A 17,597-nucleotide genomic window follows, 5' to 3' on the forward strand; every position below is an offset into this window, starting at 1 on the left:
AGTAAATCGGCCCCCGTTTTCTACATACTCTGGTCAATAATTACATGATTCTGCAATTAATAATAGAGCTTAGTTTCATATCGAGAGGCATCTTAACGCATTCTTTTCTAAAAACTTATCGGAATAATTTCTGCAAATGTTACATTGTAACGGAGCGAACATATGTACACAGTTTGCGAATAGCGTGGACATGACATCCAGAAAATGATTTTTCGATGTTAAAGGAAAAATAAAATGAATCAGTCGCCACTCATCGCCGGGGTATCTACATTGCCTTTTTCAATCAATTTAATTATATAATTATAAATTAAAATATGTATCAAGTGAATTGATTGTCATTATCATTAAATTATATAATGGAACTACAGTTGAAATAATTAGAAATGATGTCAATATAAATTAAATATTTTTAAGAATAGAACAATTTATATTCTACCTGCATTTGGCGATAACTGAATTTAACAGCTCTCAAGATTTGAAAAAAAGTTTCTTCCCTTTATTAGTATTGAAATTTTAAGTGCGAGTGTACAATATATGACATTTGAAATTTCAAAGTTTATAATAAGTAACTGGGTTTAATATAAAATAACGGAAAATCCGTAGCCTATTTGCAGGCGTAGAAGTCATAACTGAAAGTGAGGAAAAAGATAGTTAAGCCCACTTCAGTGCATTTGCATAGCATTAAACAAAGACTTCACGTACAAACAAATGGAAAACCGGAAACTCGGGGCGCCTCAGATAGAAGTCACTTCATTTATTGGGCTGAGTAAGATTTTTCCTTAGCTTTGAAGATTTTCTATGAGGCACACAGAAAAGTGCCATTGGGATGAAAAAAGTTGAATTTAAGGACGCCTTGTTTACAACAGTAGCTATGTAATTTCATTCTTTATCGATGAAAAACTACCCCTACATTGAAATTGACACAAGTTCATCTCAGCGTCAACAGCACCGAATATACCGATCGAGAAACGGATCAAAATTTACACACCTACATATAATATTTCAACTTTTAGGCGATATTATCTCAAATTGATAATTAAGAAAAAATTATACTGTATTCGAACAGCATTAGTAAATATCTCAAATTCAACGAAAAATAAGAACTATAGTACGTTTAGATGAGACAATTAAATACAAATGTATATAAATGCGTGTAGATCATAGGATCAGTATCATTATCAGTAATTTTGTTTTATGTTATACTTACATACATATAATCGATGGGATTAGAGGATTAAAATCAAACAGGTGCGCAAAGAGCTTGTTGCTTGATACTTCCACGTTCACAGCTTTCGACATAAGCACACGATTATTGTGCACATAAAAGTATTCACTTTACTAAAAGCTATATGAGCATGATTGAACGTTGGGAAAATGCGGAAAATTGAAAAGTTGTACACACATTCATACACATACACTTTTGCTCTATTTGATAGTTTGAATATACCCTGAGCACTCAAAATAAAATAAAATTTGTTCTGCTAATATAAGAATCTGTAATTTCAATCTGTTTCCAAGTATTTATCTGTACATTAAAATATTAAGTTTTATGTAAGCCAGTTTGAAGTAAAAAAAAACTTTCTATATTATCAGTTTTCGAACGGACTGAATTATCTTCTAACCAGTGTAGTTGGAGCTGCACGTAAATTTGACTTATTTAACTCATAAGCGTATGTTACGGGCTGGCTACTGTTTATTGGAAGATGTTTCTAAAAGAAAAAGCTCGTAAGGTTGACCCGAGATTGAAGGAATTTGAATTTCTTCATTTGAGATCCATAAGCAAAGTTGTGAAGAATTTGGAGCAGTAAAATTAGTTAAAATTTACAAAACGATAATAGTTAATAACGAATATAATACTAACAATTACGTAAAATTAAGTTTGTGAAGCGAATGAAAAGTATTTGTATAAATCACGACTTTGTCCGACAAAACAGGTAACTATTAAGCTGATAACTAGCTTTATCGAGGTGAGTAGCAAAACCATCCAGATCGATGGCACGCACTCGGTTGTATAACTACGGAAACATAATTCAAACTAGATAAATAAACAGTTTATCATTATTGTATGTATTTAGAGTTTAATTTCCTTTGCTATTTATTCGAGTTACTTACAATCATAAAATGTTGCAGTAATATAGGATACGACTTAAAACGTATAACTGAAAATGTTATAGTAGTTCGAAGCTGTCTCTTTTGTGTAAATATACTGCAACCCAACACATTAAATATCAATATCAGGTGGGTAGTTTGACATGCTTAATGCTGTATGCCAATGGAACAGTTCTGCACACAAATATTCTTGTCTAAGAACTACCCAAAAACTTTCATACTTCGAGCGACGAGCTTCCAGATTTCGACTTATTTATCCTTCATGAGAAATGTGATTTATCATAAGTACCCACTTCAAACTTAATCAAAATTAGTATAGCAGACCATCTTTCAAATCACCCCCGGGGATGTGGATTCGTTGACTCATAACTTGGATATGATCACCAATGGAAATATTTTTGTTATTATTTTGACAATTTAGATTAGTAGTATACAGCACATAAGACTTGAAGTAAGATTTGCTGAAAGTGATGCATTTTTGAGTCGGATCATCACCTATAACGAAACATAGAGGAAAAAGGGGGAGGCAGCCTTAGTGAAAGTCAAGACTCGACACTTAGCTCTCAAGGTTCTTGCAACCGCTTTCTTTAACCGTCAAGGCATTTTGTCTTTTGATTTTTTGAATGACAAATCCACAATCAACATTGCTTATTATTATTATATTTCGAGCTCTTGGGAAAAGCTAAGACTACATATCGGTGGAAGAGACGAAACTAATCGATTCAAGATGACAACGCCGTATGGGACTATAGCTGGAACAGTCTCAAAAATTTTTTAGATGAAACTGTCTGTATACCACTCGTAGTTAGGAATTATATCTGTACAACCAATTTTTCCAGAACGGATAAGGTGTATCCGTATAGCTAAGTGGTTAGATCGCAAGGCCTGCCGTACGGAAGGTCGTGATTCAAATCTCGCTGGTGGCAGTGGAATTTGTATCGTGATTTGATGTCGGATACCAGTCGACTCTGCTGTGAATGCGTACCTGAATCAAATCATGGTAATAATCTCTGGCGAGCGCAATGCTGACCACATTGCCTCCTATAGGGTACTGTAATCCTGTAGTGTACCATTCCGGTCTTGAATGAAGTGCTCTAACACACTTCAAGGCCCTAACCCAATTGGATTGTAGCGTCAACGATTATTATTATTATAAGATCAATCGGTTTTGGCTTTCACCTCTCTAATTATTGTTAAATGGAGAAGCAAGGAATGGTTAGGAAAGCCAATTGTTCCTTACTTTCAAAATAATGCCCCAGTGATTCTGCCTTTGATCCCGGAAACTTGGTTTCATGTCCGCTATCGCCCTCCCCCGCCAGACATAAGAAAAATCCTCTGCCTATTCATATTTTCGCACGGACAGATGCGTTTTCCATTACATTATCATGGAATGCAGGCTTATGTACCATAATCTCATATGTATAATGCTTCAGTTAGTCCGCACTTGGGCCGGTGTTACTTGAACACGCCCAAGTTGGTAATTTTGCTGTTTATAGAGGCCTTGCTTTTCCCTGCGTCGTTAACAATTTATAATTCAAGTGAATCGGGTTAAAAAGTGGAGTCACTAGAATATTAAATTCATGCAAGCCTCCGAATACAGTTAGAGACATTCAAATTGAATGGAAACTATAGTAAATGATACATATAAAAATGTAGGATTTGCACGAAACATTTTGGTGTTGTGCCCTATTTCTTGATTTATATTGTTCCGCAAAATTTTTCAAAAGAATAGGTCATGCATCCAAATATCCTCACTTAAGAAAAACGCAAAACTTTTTACCAACATGAAGCATCTAGTTTCCGCCTCTTATTATTCTCTTATTATTTTGTGTTAAATAATCTTTAAATGTGCAATATAGAAGATTTTCCGTTTTTGACAAAATGTTTGTTTTAAACAGACTCCCCGCCTTATTTGCACTAATGACAGAAATCACTTCAATTGTGCAATCTAACAAAATTCTCAAAGACCGTTTTTGAAAAAAAAACTGTGTTTGAAATTATCAGCATTTGAAACTTCAACCAAATTTACACAGACTGAAAAACCCGCGCCATTTTGTGTGATGTCATAACTCTTGCCAAAAAATTTCAGTAGCCTGGCAACTGGCAGTTACTCATAAAAACATAAAACTGTCAAAATTTATTTCTCACGTAAAATACCAAGAGGGACGATGAAATATTGTTTTGTGCCTTGTTGCATAAATAACTCCATAAAAACCCCGCAGAAAGCCTATTTACTGGTCCGAAAAGAGTTTTTCTGAACAAGTTTATAGTCATCGTCCCATGGAGTCAGGTTTAAAATGTGAGGATCATTTCGGTGTGAGTTAGCATTAAACTTTAACTCCAATTGATAATAAACAATTGCGTTAGAATTTTGTGTCACTATTATTTAAATTCAAATCAAGTCACAAAAGAAGAAATATCGCAAAGTATTCAACCGGACCAAGATTCAAATCTGTTCAGTGCAAATCCATCTTTTGCGACCTGTGAACGTTTCGGAAACATACGCTTTATCGCCGCCCAGGTCAGAATTGGCTATATAGCTTGTTACCGTTTCTGGTGAAACGTACTGTTGAAAACTGATTGATTACTTGAAAAGGAACAGGTAACAAACACCGGACGCTTCCACGTAGATAAGATTTTAAACTGCTCGTTCGATGACGTCACATGAACTGTCAGCCAATCATCCCGTTTTATTTTCCGCCTTGTCAGAATTCAATTTTTAATCCATTAGGGAGGCGGAAGGAGTTTCAGTGGAGAAGAAGGAGAGGGAAGAGTTTGCCGAATATTTATGTTAAAATAAAAATGAGAGGGGTTTCAATGCAGCCCATATTTGCATACACATATGTGTATGTACAAATGTTTCTATCATAAAACTGTGCCACTATTCCAAAAAAACTAAGAAATTTATCTTTGAGTCGGGTACTTAACCACCTCATTATTCCGAAATTCATTCCTTCAGGAAGTGTGTGTTCATACTAATATTTATCGACACCTTTAACAACTATTAGTAATGTGCGAAACAAATGAAAATTTCATGTAAATGATTACGCCTTTTGCGTACTTACGTCGATAGACATGCCGTTAGACTAGGGAATGTATCACGCAGCTTGTATTTCCGGCTAACCGATAAGTTACAACATCAATTTTCGCACGCATATCCAATTTTGGAAAATTTCTCCATAGAATTGATTGTTGGGCTCAATACTTATGAATATATCCCCAAGGGAGCACTTGTGCTTTCATAAATCAGTCACTTAAAAGGATATGCTTATTTCTTATTGTTGTAAACGATTTCTTGTTTTTTTTTCATGTCGGTTGGAGGAGGGTGTAAACATCGACTACTAATCATTTCATAATTTACTTGCGAATAAATTCCAAATTATTGGAACGCAATAGCTTCAAAAAGAAATTACAATGCAGATACATGATTACGTGAAACTTGGACTCACGTTTGAGTGGTTTTTCTGCTTTTCGTTTCTTGGGTTTGCTACCCATCTGCAACATTCATGTAGCATAGATGAGATACTGCATCAAAGCCTTTGTGATTTCTCATGCGCACTTAATCTACTCAGCTGCTAATCTGCTGCTGAACAAATTTTATTTGGTTTAGACGATGGAATTATTTTGCGGAAGAAATATTTAAACTGCTGTAAACCCATGCGAAGTAAACATTATTTTACAATCTGTTGAGGAGTGAGTCCATTTTACTACATAGTTCTTTCGTTTCCGTCGTTACGTCGTCTGGTCATCTCGTCGTCTTTTTGGATTTTTATACGGATTTTTATCTAAAATGTTGATAGGAAGATTCGGGAGTGTGAGTTCAATTTGAATAAAACAATTTTCTTGATACTAGTTTCATTTTTTCTCAGTTTTGGCTTGTCATAGTTGCGGTGTTACTTTCTTCACTTGTGGTGTCAAGTTTCCCCAGGCCTGGCGAACATTCCAGGTTAGCGTGACCCACTACATTACTCAAAATTAGATTAATGTTAGAAAATTCTTTCCCAGAGTTCGTATTCATATCCCTGTCAAGCATCATACACATTTCCACACGAAAACAGTGATCAAAAAGGTACCTGTCCCTGTCCCAGTGCCCGTGAAAGAAGATCAACATCATTTTGACGAAGATCATCATCATTTTGATGAAGATGAGGAGGAGGAAGAATATGAATCGTACATAGTGCCTAAGAAGAAGTCCTACCATCCATTCATATAAAAATAATTTTAAATTGTTTGTGGGTCTCTTATAATCGTTATGTTATTTGTTATTATTTCAAGAGAAGTTATATTTAATTTATGAAACATAAATGTTATCAGTCAAGCGAACGGAAGTGTATTTATTATATTCTGATTTTCGGTACTTCAGGGAATATATCTAGCACAATCAAGCATAATTGTACTTCGGTAAGTATAGATACAGATGGAACATGTGCTACTTTAAAGAACATCATATTTAACAGTGTTTATTCTGATTCTAATAGTCAGTCAATAAACTATAACAAACTGGATGTATGATTTCCTTATGGTATTGCATAAAAATTGCCAGTATGCCTACCCTCTAGTACACTATTTCCCACGAAAATTTTTACTAAATATTCTATACTCTGTACGCATTTACCGGATGCTGGGTGAACTTTCCTCCTTCCTTCCTCCTTCTACTTCTGCTATGTTGCTCGCCAAGAAAGAGGCAATGCATCAATTTTATGATTGATCCGATATGGACTTTTTTAGAAACGAAGTGGAAGTTCTGAAGTTTATTATTTCAAGTACCATTGCGATATTAGCATCATAGCCAATTGTGAAACATTAAAATCATTTGCGTGCTGGTGAAAAACCCGAACTTGGAAGCGGGTAAGCATTAAAACATTAAAGTTTTTAGTATTTAGCACACGTATAAGTATTTTAATTATATACTCAAATAAAATGAACAGAAGGTGGAATCAGCAAACGTCACATAGGATGTATGGTCGCTCATGAAAGAGAAAAGTCCTTTACCTTTACGGAAACTGTAAATATGGAATGTGATGATGATGATAGTCACAATAGAGCAGATACGCGGTCTAGATTTTATGATCTTCCAGGTGTTATGAAAACCGAATAGACTCCCCGCATTAGTGAATGTTTTTACGCCGAAATAGTAGGTTTACCTGCCAAATCACCATATCCCTTTAAAAAAATCAATTCGGAATGCTTATTTGTTAATTATAATGGTTTAAAAATTGAATTTTCACAAGGTGGTAAAGAAAGCACGATGACGTCATGGAGTGAGCAATTTGAATCTTATCTAGGTGAAGGCATCCGGTTTAATGTTTGTTACTGGTTACTTGTCAAGTAATCAATCAGGAAAGTGGAAAATTGATGCGAGAATGGACAATCCTTTAAGTTACTTTACGTTTCGACACTAATGGTAACATGCTATATAGCAAATTCTGGCATTTTTACCTCAACGACGATAAAGCATACGTTTCTGAAAGATCCACAGACCGCAAAAAAAAATGGATTTGGAAATTGAATGACACAAAATTCGAATGCAATCGTATATTATCAATTAAGATTGAAGTTAAGATTTAAAAAATGTTAACTCATATTGAAATGATCCTCACAATTTAAATATGACTCCAAAGTAACTGGATTCCGTCGGACGACGACAATCCACTTCTCCCGAAAATCTCCTTTCGGAATTGCCAAAAAAGCTTTCTGCGTATTTTTTGGGAATTGATTTTGACAGTTTTATATTTTTATGAGCAACTACCAGTTGCCGGGCTACTGAAACTTCTTGGCTCGAGTTGTGACGTCACACAACATGGCGCGGGCTTTTCAGTCTGTTTGAATTTGATTGAAATTTAAAATTTTGATACACAGTTTTTTTTTTCAAAAACGGTCTTTGAAAGTTTTGTTAGATTGCACCATAGAAGTGATTTCCGACATTAGTGAAAATAAGGCGGGGAGTCTATTCAATTAACGTTGCCGGAGTTCGCATTTACAAAAGCTCGCGTTAAGTGTTGCGGATGATTTGCGGTGCAATCACCAATAATCAGATTAAACTTTTATATTGGTATATTTTTGGACTCAACTACTCCGATGAATTTGTATTATTCCTGTGCAAAAAACTTGATTTAAAACAAAAACAAAAAAAACGATGAAAAGCAAAAATTAAGTCGGTTTTCAATTATTTAATATAGAAAATTCTTTGGAGGAATACCTCAAATCAATACAGGCGCTTAGTGTACATATGTACATACATACATACATACATTCATATCCATTGTAAGTATTTTTTTTATTAGAATCGATTCGATTTCTGTCTGTCCGTCTGTCTATCTGTCATACCCGATTTATTCGGAAACGCCTAGACCGATTGTCACGAAAATTGGTGAGAACGTGTGGTCTGTTGTTCTCTTTACATGAAGCAAGTGGCGTCATTTTGTGTTAAGTTTGACGGAGGGCTCCTCATACATATGGATAATAATAATAACCGTTGGCGCAACAATCCATATTGGATCAGGGCCTCGAAGTGTGTTAGAGCACTTCATTCAAGACCGCAACGGTACACTACAGTACACTGTAGGAGGCAATGTGGTCAGCATTACGTTCGCTCGAGATTATTACCCTGATTTGACTCAGGTACTCATTCACAGCTGAGTCGACTGGTTTATATATATATATATGGGGTATTAAATGAAAGGGCTTAGTATTTTTCGAAACTGGTCTCATATTTGATATGGGGCGGAAGGTGGGGAAGTGAGGGATCAAAATATGATCCTTAAAAACTGTAACAGGTCTCGTCCTCGGAAACTATCCAACCGAAAAACCTGAAAAAAAATTACGGTGGTGTATCTGAATGAAATCTAGGCCTCAAAATATATCCCGTTCAGATATTTGCAAAAATAGAGTTCATAATAGTATATTAGCGTAATTTAGAAATTTAGCGGAAACCCCTCTTAAGTTAATGAAATGGTACTTGCATAAAGGATAACATAAGGCGTAACTTTGGGAGGTTTGAAGGAAATCCAACTATTATTAACAAAGTTATAGAAGGTCAAACTTTTTATGTTAATTTTGTGCATCCTGTAACGAGTACGACGCCATCATAACATATCAATTCGTCAAAACCACAACAAAGTGAGCTCACGTCATGCATTTATTTTCGAAAATGGTGAAGTAAAAAACCAAGTAAGCACAGGGATTGGTGCAGATTTTGCCAAGTTTACGAAGAAGACCTGAAATAAGTGATTTTCTATATCTGAATTGAGCCAAGCTCTTTTCCTATTCTGACATTGAAAGAAAACTAGTTTTTAGAAAGAAGATACTGAAAAACATGAAAGTAATAACCATTTAAGAGAGTAAACTACGAAATACTTCAGAAAATCGAAAAATATTCGCCAAGAGTCGCGTTATATTGTTCCTGTATAAAAACTTGAACTTCATTTCAACATATTAGCAATGAATATTTTTTTTAAAAAAAGCGGTAACAAATCATAGCACATATATTTAGGCGGAGTGTCTTCACATTACTAAGGAAGATACATTCAAAGTTACATATTTGTGGAAACAAAATCTCTTCACTTTATAAAAATTTGTATGATAATACTATCCAATAGGATTAATCTTGCTTCCAGAAATTCAGAACAAATCTGAACTGAAAAAATTTTTTAAAATATTTTTAAAATTTGATCTTAATTTCTGAATAAAAGATTTGTCAAATTTCTTTTCACACATTATCAGAAAAGGTATTTTTGAAATCTACATACAAGACAAAAGTATTAATCTTGCTGGTGCGCATTTGAAACTTTATCTAGAATTTTACCTTCCCTTACGGAGCTTATACACTTTTTAATCTAATGGAGCTTCCATGCTTCCGTGCATTGAATAATTTCAAAACAGGAAGCTATATATTAGGTTTCCATCTAATGGAAGTGAAGTTCACCTAAATATATGTGTTTATGTTTGCTACTGCAACTGTTATACATTTTATACATTTACATTTATACATTATACATTTTTGTGTGCTTTTTCATTTCAGATTGCCAATGCTAATGTACAGAAATGATATGTTCAAATCAATTTAGTTTCATAAAACGCAGAGAAAATTCAACGTATTATTTCGATCTGTATGCTGAATAGATTAACAGCAAACAGGCTGAAATTTTTTTCATATTATTTTACACCTTACTAGTTCTCATTTGGACTACGATTATTTATTTTCGTTAACAATTTTTAATTTATATTTTGGATTTTCAATGGAAAACCGATCCGATTTTTAAAGATTTTTCTTCAAAATTCCGGCATTTTAATGTATAGTAAGGTGAAATTATTATCGTGATTCGGACGAAGAGGCAAGCAAACAGAATGAAAAGAGAAAGATTGTTTTCTGATTAGGGACAACCCTATTGCTTTCATTCGATATTTCAGTAGCCAGTTACTCCCTTCCCCAGCGCTTACAATGAGTAGATTGTATGTCAGTTGCTCCCTTGTAAGCAGTGAGTTCAGTCAGTTGCTCCCTGACTTACTATCTACAGATTATAAGCACTGAAGAAGGGAGCAAATGGCTCTGCGAATAAATACAATAGGGTTGTCTCTAGTCAAAAAACAATCTTTTCGTTTCATTCCAACACTGAGGACAACAAAAACTTCAACGTTACAAATTACAGACTACCACAAATGGATATGTGCTCCAAACCGGCTAACCATCACTTTTAAAGGATTTTATTTTGACCTCAGAAAAACAAATACAAACGATTATCAAATCCATTTAATAAAATAAAACAATTATTATACAAAAATAATTCAAGACCCCAATAATAATATATAGAAAGATTGAAGAAATTTAATTTTTTGTTGCCAAAAAAAATCTAAAGAAAGGTTGAAATATCAAGAACCAGATCGGAAAACCCCCTCAAGTTAGATGAAAAATAACTCACATGTTTTTATTTAAGGTGTTTCTCATGTTGCGGCACGCACGCATTTTGTAGGGTAGTAGGGTGGTAGGCTCAATTTTGCTAATTCCCGATGGATATTTTGCAGCTCTAGCGAGAGAGATCCGCGACACTAAGGTGAGTACCAGAGACATTACTCTTTTTGAGTACTAGACCTATGTTGACACCCTGAGATGTACAAATCTCCTCCATCTAAATCGAGTGTGCAACACGAGATCTTGGCATTAATTGAGAACAATAAAAACATTAATTATATAAAATTAATATATACATATAATTCCATTTCCGGTTAAGATTCCTTCCGAAAATTATAGATTTTGACGTATAAAACAAGAGTTTTTATGGCTGCCAGGCCTTATTCTTTATCCAATACATGCATAACTATTTTCTACACCAGGCTACATATATGCGCCATTGAAACTATACTACTATACTACCTGTACTTTTTTATCTGCAACCCTATGTCACCCTGGACTGAATTTATTTTTCCCCAAATTATCTCACTTTTTAGAATGTTTTGAAAAAAATTGTTGTTCTTCGATTACATTGTAACGTCAACAATTGTTTTTTCAAAAGCATCTCTAAGGTGTGTCTTTTTGGAAAACAAACAGGTTGCCTCAACTTTCCCCTCGCAACAGGTTGCCCCACTCGTCCAAAGTATCTTTTCAATGGTTATCCTACTTTATTGAATGAATCGACCATTTTTTTCTCACTCGAATGCACCGAATACATCGATTATTTGTGTTTTAGGTAAAAGTTCGAGATGTATGCCATTGAAAAATAGGCTGCCTTGACTTTTCCATCCCCAAGTCTCTGTTAATCTTGAGCAAATTTTTTTTTATTCGCTAGCTTTCTTACTTTATCGAATACATCCATTTATTTTTTCTTATTCGAATGCATTGACTATATCGTCAATTTTTCTTTCGACTGTAAGCATTGCGTGTGTACTATTTGCAAAAAAAGACTGCCGCCACATTCCTCCATCGGGGTTTTTCTTCCACTAATATTCTTACTTCATCGAATAAATAAATTTTTTTTTCGCTCGGCTACACCGAATACATCTACATTTTTTTCAAATGAAAGGCTTTAGTTCTCCCTTCAACCCTGACCTACCCTCGAACAAAGGTTTTTCTTAAATGGTTATCTTTTTTAATCGACTACATCGATTTTTTTTAATGGAATCTTGAGGTACGTACTGTTCAGGAAAATAGGATGCCTCTAATCCGCGCCCGTCTACGTTGGTTGGTTATGTTTTTTTAGCGAATATATCCATTTTTTTCATGAAAGCTGTTTAGAAAAATAGGCTGTCCTCTCCCCCCTCCCCCTCCCCCGTATCTACGTGCCTGCTTCAATTATCTTAGGTCATTAGTTACACGGATTAAGGGGCCATCCGATGTTAAACGACACTGCTATACTGAACGGTATTATTATTCATTACTGTAGAGAATACCTACTAAAAATCGGTTTACTGTCCGTCTGTCGCAAGGGCTTTTCTCAGAAACGGGTACTCCTATTTATATGAAATTTGGTTGAAAGGTGGAAACTTTAAACCCCCATACATGTAGTGAGTATCATCGTTCTACATTGAGTTTACGAGGATCCCCATACATGCAAAACTGGGCCAAAATTTCTTTCACCGAATAACGAAATTGTGTGGAGTTTCAAATGAAAGTTCGCGATTAGTACCGTCCAAAGCTGGCCGAAAGGGGTCAATTACTCCAAAGATCCATTCTCACAAACTACCCAAACGAAAAAATATGGTGGTCCAGGCACATGGTGTCTAGGTCTCAAAATACCCTTCATTACGATAACTCATCTCATCTCAAGTTCATCCTAGATAAAATTCCGTAATAATATAGGTAATTCCTAATTTGAAACATCATTCAAGAAAGTTTTGGGGAAAGCCTATCATTATCAACACAGTTATGGTAGGTCAAAGTTGACTATTTCGAGTCAGATTACTACTCCCTAAGTGATATATTCAATGTATACACTACCAACTATGTATAAACGGAATCATGGGGTACCCAAATATTCTTAGATTAAAAGCCAACGAAACCTTTCATACTTGAAGCACCGAGCTTCCGGTTTCTAACTTGCTCAAAACCAGATTTTGTTTTACACAAAACCTGCAAAATTATGTTTACTGTAATTGAATTTTTATAACTGCAGACATGTTTACATTTCTTTACATACATCACAAAGCAATTTCTTGCACTTCACAAATATGATTTCAGTTTGTATGTATCCCTTTCTTGTTTATGTGATATCTCTAGGATGCCATCACCTATAGTCTGTTTATTTTTCAATTCTAATATCTAGAAAAATGATCGGGGATATGCACTAATCCACAACGGGTGTAGAGAATAAGGGACACAAATTTTAACTAAATCGGCTAAGTAAGTGTTTGTGAATAAAATAAAATAAAAGCAGATGTTTCATATCAACGCTTACCGACGAGATTTTCCAAAATTCTTCTTCGTACACTGGGTCAAATTCTTACTTCCTTACAGTATATATTTTTATAAATTTTTACATGATGCTTAGACCTTAGCCAGCTGATTATAACAATATAGGTTCGAGCATATGAAATAAAAGGGCTACCGCCTAATTTCCATTTCTATATCACACTACTAGTACAGCGCATTTTTGAGATTTTAACAGCACATTTTCAATATATTATACTTTCGAAATATGTCAAGAAAAATAACCGATATTTAAAATAGTCACAGTGTACTACTACCTTAAGCACAATAGAAATGTATTTATAACACATAAATATTATTTCTTGACGGAGGTCAGAAAGTTGAAGGCTACTACCAGTTCTAACTCTTATCATCCGATTCTCCACACTAATCAAAACCCTACTTTCTTATTTAAACTCACTACAATGGTTCGCCCTTTGAAAAAATCGTTAATAAAGAGATACATGATTGATTGCTCATATCCACAAATTTATATACATCCGAATGCAGACAAGAGTTGCGCAATGGAATTTGGGAGAATGGAATGGACCAAGATAATTATGCTCGCTGCATTCCTACGTCGCTATTACATGTCCAAAATTATTGACGCTATTACGTGAAATACTCGAGGCAGGGAAAATATCTCATCATGCAATCGCATCAAAGCTCACATAACCGAACCAGATGAGCGCACTGTTTTACGATTTCTTAGTTATTTATTATTGCTGGGTTGTCGGAAACTTAAAGGAACAAAAAAACGTTTACAACGAATTGAGAGAAAGTGAAAGACCGCATACGGGAAAGATAGTCTCAGCGATTTCATACCAATCTCTGCTAATAATAATCTGTTCCGTAGCGAAATTAAAGAGCCTACACATAGGACCAGTTTGATCTGCTAGTCTGGTAGATATACACACACATATATCTACATACTTCCGTGAATGCTGGGAAATATTTATAATAGGCTCATTATGTAGTTGCAGAATATTTGGAAAGTGATATAAAAGATGTGACTATGTTCCTGTAACAATTATATATGTGCATATATGCTTTTCGAAATGCACTGTTGGTAAATCGATTTGATCGATAGGCATTGTTCTCTTAGTGGTGCTAATCCCAAGTTTTAAGCAGCAGGGAAAAATAAAACGCCCATAGTTGTAACACAATTTGAACTTTTTTGCAGATTAATGCTGTTTTATAACAATGAATAGTAAAAACAAAGTCTTACACACAAAATAACAATTAACGCATTAAAACTATGTCATGATAACATGACTACTTATTGACTGCACTGAGTTAATCTTTACCTCAGTCAATGGAGAAAATGAAGGCGATAAATAAAAACAGTTTGGTGATGAGCTTACTGTTAAAAATGAGACTAGAAATAGATGATTATTGAAATGTGGCTGTGCATGAGGGATCATCAATGGTGAAATGGCAATAATGGCTTAGAGTATGAGTAACCTCCACCTCCGCCACTTCCGCCCTCATGAATTCCTGAAACATGTCCGGCACTGTAGCTGTCAATTCCTGTATAGCTATCACCACCAAAGTGGCCATCACCGCCGCCACCTCCACTTGCGCCAAATCCGGATCCATGCCCGCCATCTGTGGTAAGAGAAATATGCTCTACACCTGAACCGGAACTACCATGGCCGCCTCCAATATCTGCACCTAAGCTGCCTCCAATACCGCTACTTCCACCATGTCCTAGGTCACCACCAGATCCTGTCAAAGAAACATGTTCCACACCTCCTCCGAATCCACTGCCTCCATAGCCACCTCCGCCACTTCCGCCACCGTGACCACTCTCAACTACTGCTAGTGATTCAGAATGGCCGCCTCCATAACTGTATCCACCACCGTAGCTTCCACCGCCGATTGCACCACTTCCGATGTCGCCGCCATGGGAACCACCGAATCCACCTCCGAAACCACCGCCGTGTCCTCCACCGATTGTGCCTATACTTTCGACATGGCCGCCACCGTAACCTCCACTTAAGCCTCCAAAGCCTCCGTGACCTCCACCATGTCCTCCAAATCCTCCATGACCACCTCCGAGTCCACCATGACCGCCATCAATCACAGTGACCGTTTCAACATGACCGTGTCCTCCAAAGCCTCCGGCATATCCGCCACCATATCCTCCGCCGAAACCACCACCATGACCTCCGCCGAAACCACCACCATGGCCTCCGCCGAAGCCTCCACTATGTCCACCGCCATGTCCACCACTAAATCCTCCACCGTGACTATCGACAACGGCTACCGTTTCTACATGTCCTGCGCTGTAACCATGTCCACCAGCGTATCCTCCACCGCCGAATCCTCCCCCATGACCACCTCCGAAGCCACCATGACCTCCTCCATGTCCTCCAACAAAGCCGCCCACTAATCCACCAATGATCGCTCCATCGTCGTGAATACCATCTCCTCCACTGTCCCCATGGCCATGGTCGTGACCATGAACAACAACTTCCTTTTGGTGATGATACTCTTCATGAATTTCGGGAAGATGAATACGAATATGAACGTGCTCCTGTCCGAAACCACCAGGTTTTCCGAGTGTGGTACTTCCGGTGATCAGAAGGCTGACTATAAACTAGAAAAGAAGTACAATTCGTTACTGCTGTTACTATTCTTGGTTTTCGTAGTATCCTAACACTTACAATTAACCAGGCAGTCATTTTCTTAAATTTCAGGTGACCTATTGTTAAGTAGAAACTCCTCTAGCCGAAACTGAGAAAGACGTGCAATCCGAACGAATCCAAAAGGAAAATTGGCATAGCACTTGAAACCGAGTCTGAACTTATATACGTGATCAACTTGTTGTGTGATCATAGCCAGGCGAGCCGCTTAATCTTCACAGAAGCAACATATCATGAGGTGGGAGAATTTTGTTCCGAGTTTTCCTCTTGGGATGGAAGTAGTGGAATCTTTTCGATCCATTTGCCGGACAAAAACTTCCGCGGCTCGACAAACTTCGACGTCATTGTAGATGAGGTCATGGTCAGGTTAGGCCGGCTGCTTTGCGATCAACCTCTCACCCGATGACCGCTGACTACTAGTTGAAGCGTACTTTCATTTTCGCCATTTCACCTAGTACGGTGTGGAGAAAGGCTCCAATCAGCGCACGGTACAACGATTACCGTTGCCAAAGTGTTGCTAACGCAATAGCCACTGCTTAAATTATCGGAACAGTAACATCTTTCAGATACAATACAAGCTTGAGACTCAATCATCGCACTTTTGACTCCACGCAGCAGCACAGCATTTCATAACATTTTGCAGGTGTTGAGCTTCCGGATGTCTGTAGCGCCGCAGCCAATCTTTTCAATGGGAACTATTTTCGTAAATGTGCATGCGAGCATACATTTTACATCAATGGAAAGAACTGTGAAAATTGCAGAGTTACGACGAGTTTCACGATTTCCCATTGCAAATTGTATTTGAAACTGAAAACAGTTCCGAATCACTTAGAGGAAAATACGTTTTCCCTTCATTTCCCATAACATTTAAAATCATGAATCATACTATAGATATGTAGATACATAAATGGAATGACTTCAAACATCTCAAGTCAGCATATTCTATGATATATGTAGTTACATTAATCAAGGGCAGAAATATGGGATGGTTTTAGACTTTTTTAAAAATATTCTTGCATAACAACCACATACTCGAGTAACATTTGTTCCTACTCACAGTTAAGCAAAGACCATTCAGTAAGTGAGCTTCAACAGTAAGATAGAACGAAAGACGGGGATAACACAAATTGCTTCTTTGGAGACAGTGGAGATAGTGACTTTCACGTGTCCATCTTTTATATAGTAGATATAAGATATTATAGCTTTGTCATCATGACGGTATTTAACTAATAAGTGAATGATGAGTGTTAATAGTTTATATTTTTCTCTTTGAATAGTGAGTGATTTCGAACACATTCGTCAATTACTGACATTATTATATATGTATTCAGGATTATTCAAAAAAAGATATATAATATGGATTTCTGACCCGTTTTTTTAAGAGGACGACCCTTTTAGAGATGATTAGAGTCATTTGCCGCGAAGAATTTAATAATACTAAT

At 36.2% G+C, this 17,597-nt stretch overlaps 2 protein-coding genes across 2 annotated transcripts; one reads left to right on the forward strand and one right to left on the reverse strand.

Moving 5' to 3' along the window:
• The first annotated feature begins 5,734 nt into the window (after positions 1–5,734).
• On the forward strand, positions 5,735–6,432 carry LOC119646965. The gene is made up of 3 exons (XM_038047666.1): positions 5,735–5,923; positions 5,979–6,055; positions 6,115–6,432. The coding sequence occupies exons 1-3, from the start codon at positions 5,900–5,902 to the stop codon at positions 6,320–6,322; spliced, it is 309 nt and encodes a 102-aa protein (XP_037903594.1). The 5' UTR covers positions 5,735–5,899; the 3' UTR covers positions 6,323–6,432.
• Positions 6,433–14,661: 8,229 nt separating this feature from the next.
• Positions 14,662–16,335, reverse strand: LOC119646904 (glycine-rich protein DOT1-like). The gene is made up of 2 exons (XM_038047572.1): positions 16,177–16,335; positions 14,662–16,109 (listed from the first exon to the last, which is right to left on the reverse strand). Exons 1-2 carry the CDS (start codon positions 16,192–16,194, stop codon positions 14,931–14,933), a joined length of 1,197 nt encoding a protein of 398 aa, XP_037903500.1. The 5' UTR covers positions 16,195–16,335; the 3' UTR covers positions 14,662–14,930.
• Between the last annotated feature and the right edge of the window lie 1,262 nt (positions 16,336–17,597).

This window comes from Hermetia illucens, chromosome 1 (genome assembly GCF_905115235.1).
Source record: "Hermetia illucens chromosome 1, iHerIll2.2.curated.20191125, whole genome shotgun sequence".
Lineage (NCBI taxonomy): Eukaryota > Metazoa > Arthropoda > Insecta > Diptera > Stratiomyidae > Hermetia > Hermetia illucens.

Excerpts from the sequence above, each read along its gene's own strand:
- LOC119646965 (XM_038047666.1), top strand. The coding sequence starts at position 5,900 with ATGTTGATAGGAAGATTCGGGAGT. Across the intron at positions 5,924-5,978 it reads TGATAGGAAGATTCGGGAGT|TTTTGGCTTGTCATAGTTGC; the intron begins GTGAGTTCAATT and ends ATTTTTTCTCAG. Across the intron at positions 6,056-6,114 it reads AGGCCTGGCGAACATTCCAG|AGTTCGTATTCATATCCCTG; the intron begins GTTAGCGTGACC and ends ATTCTTTCCCAG.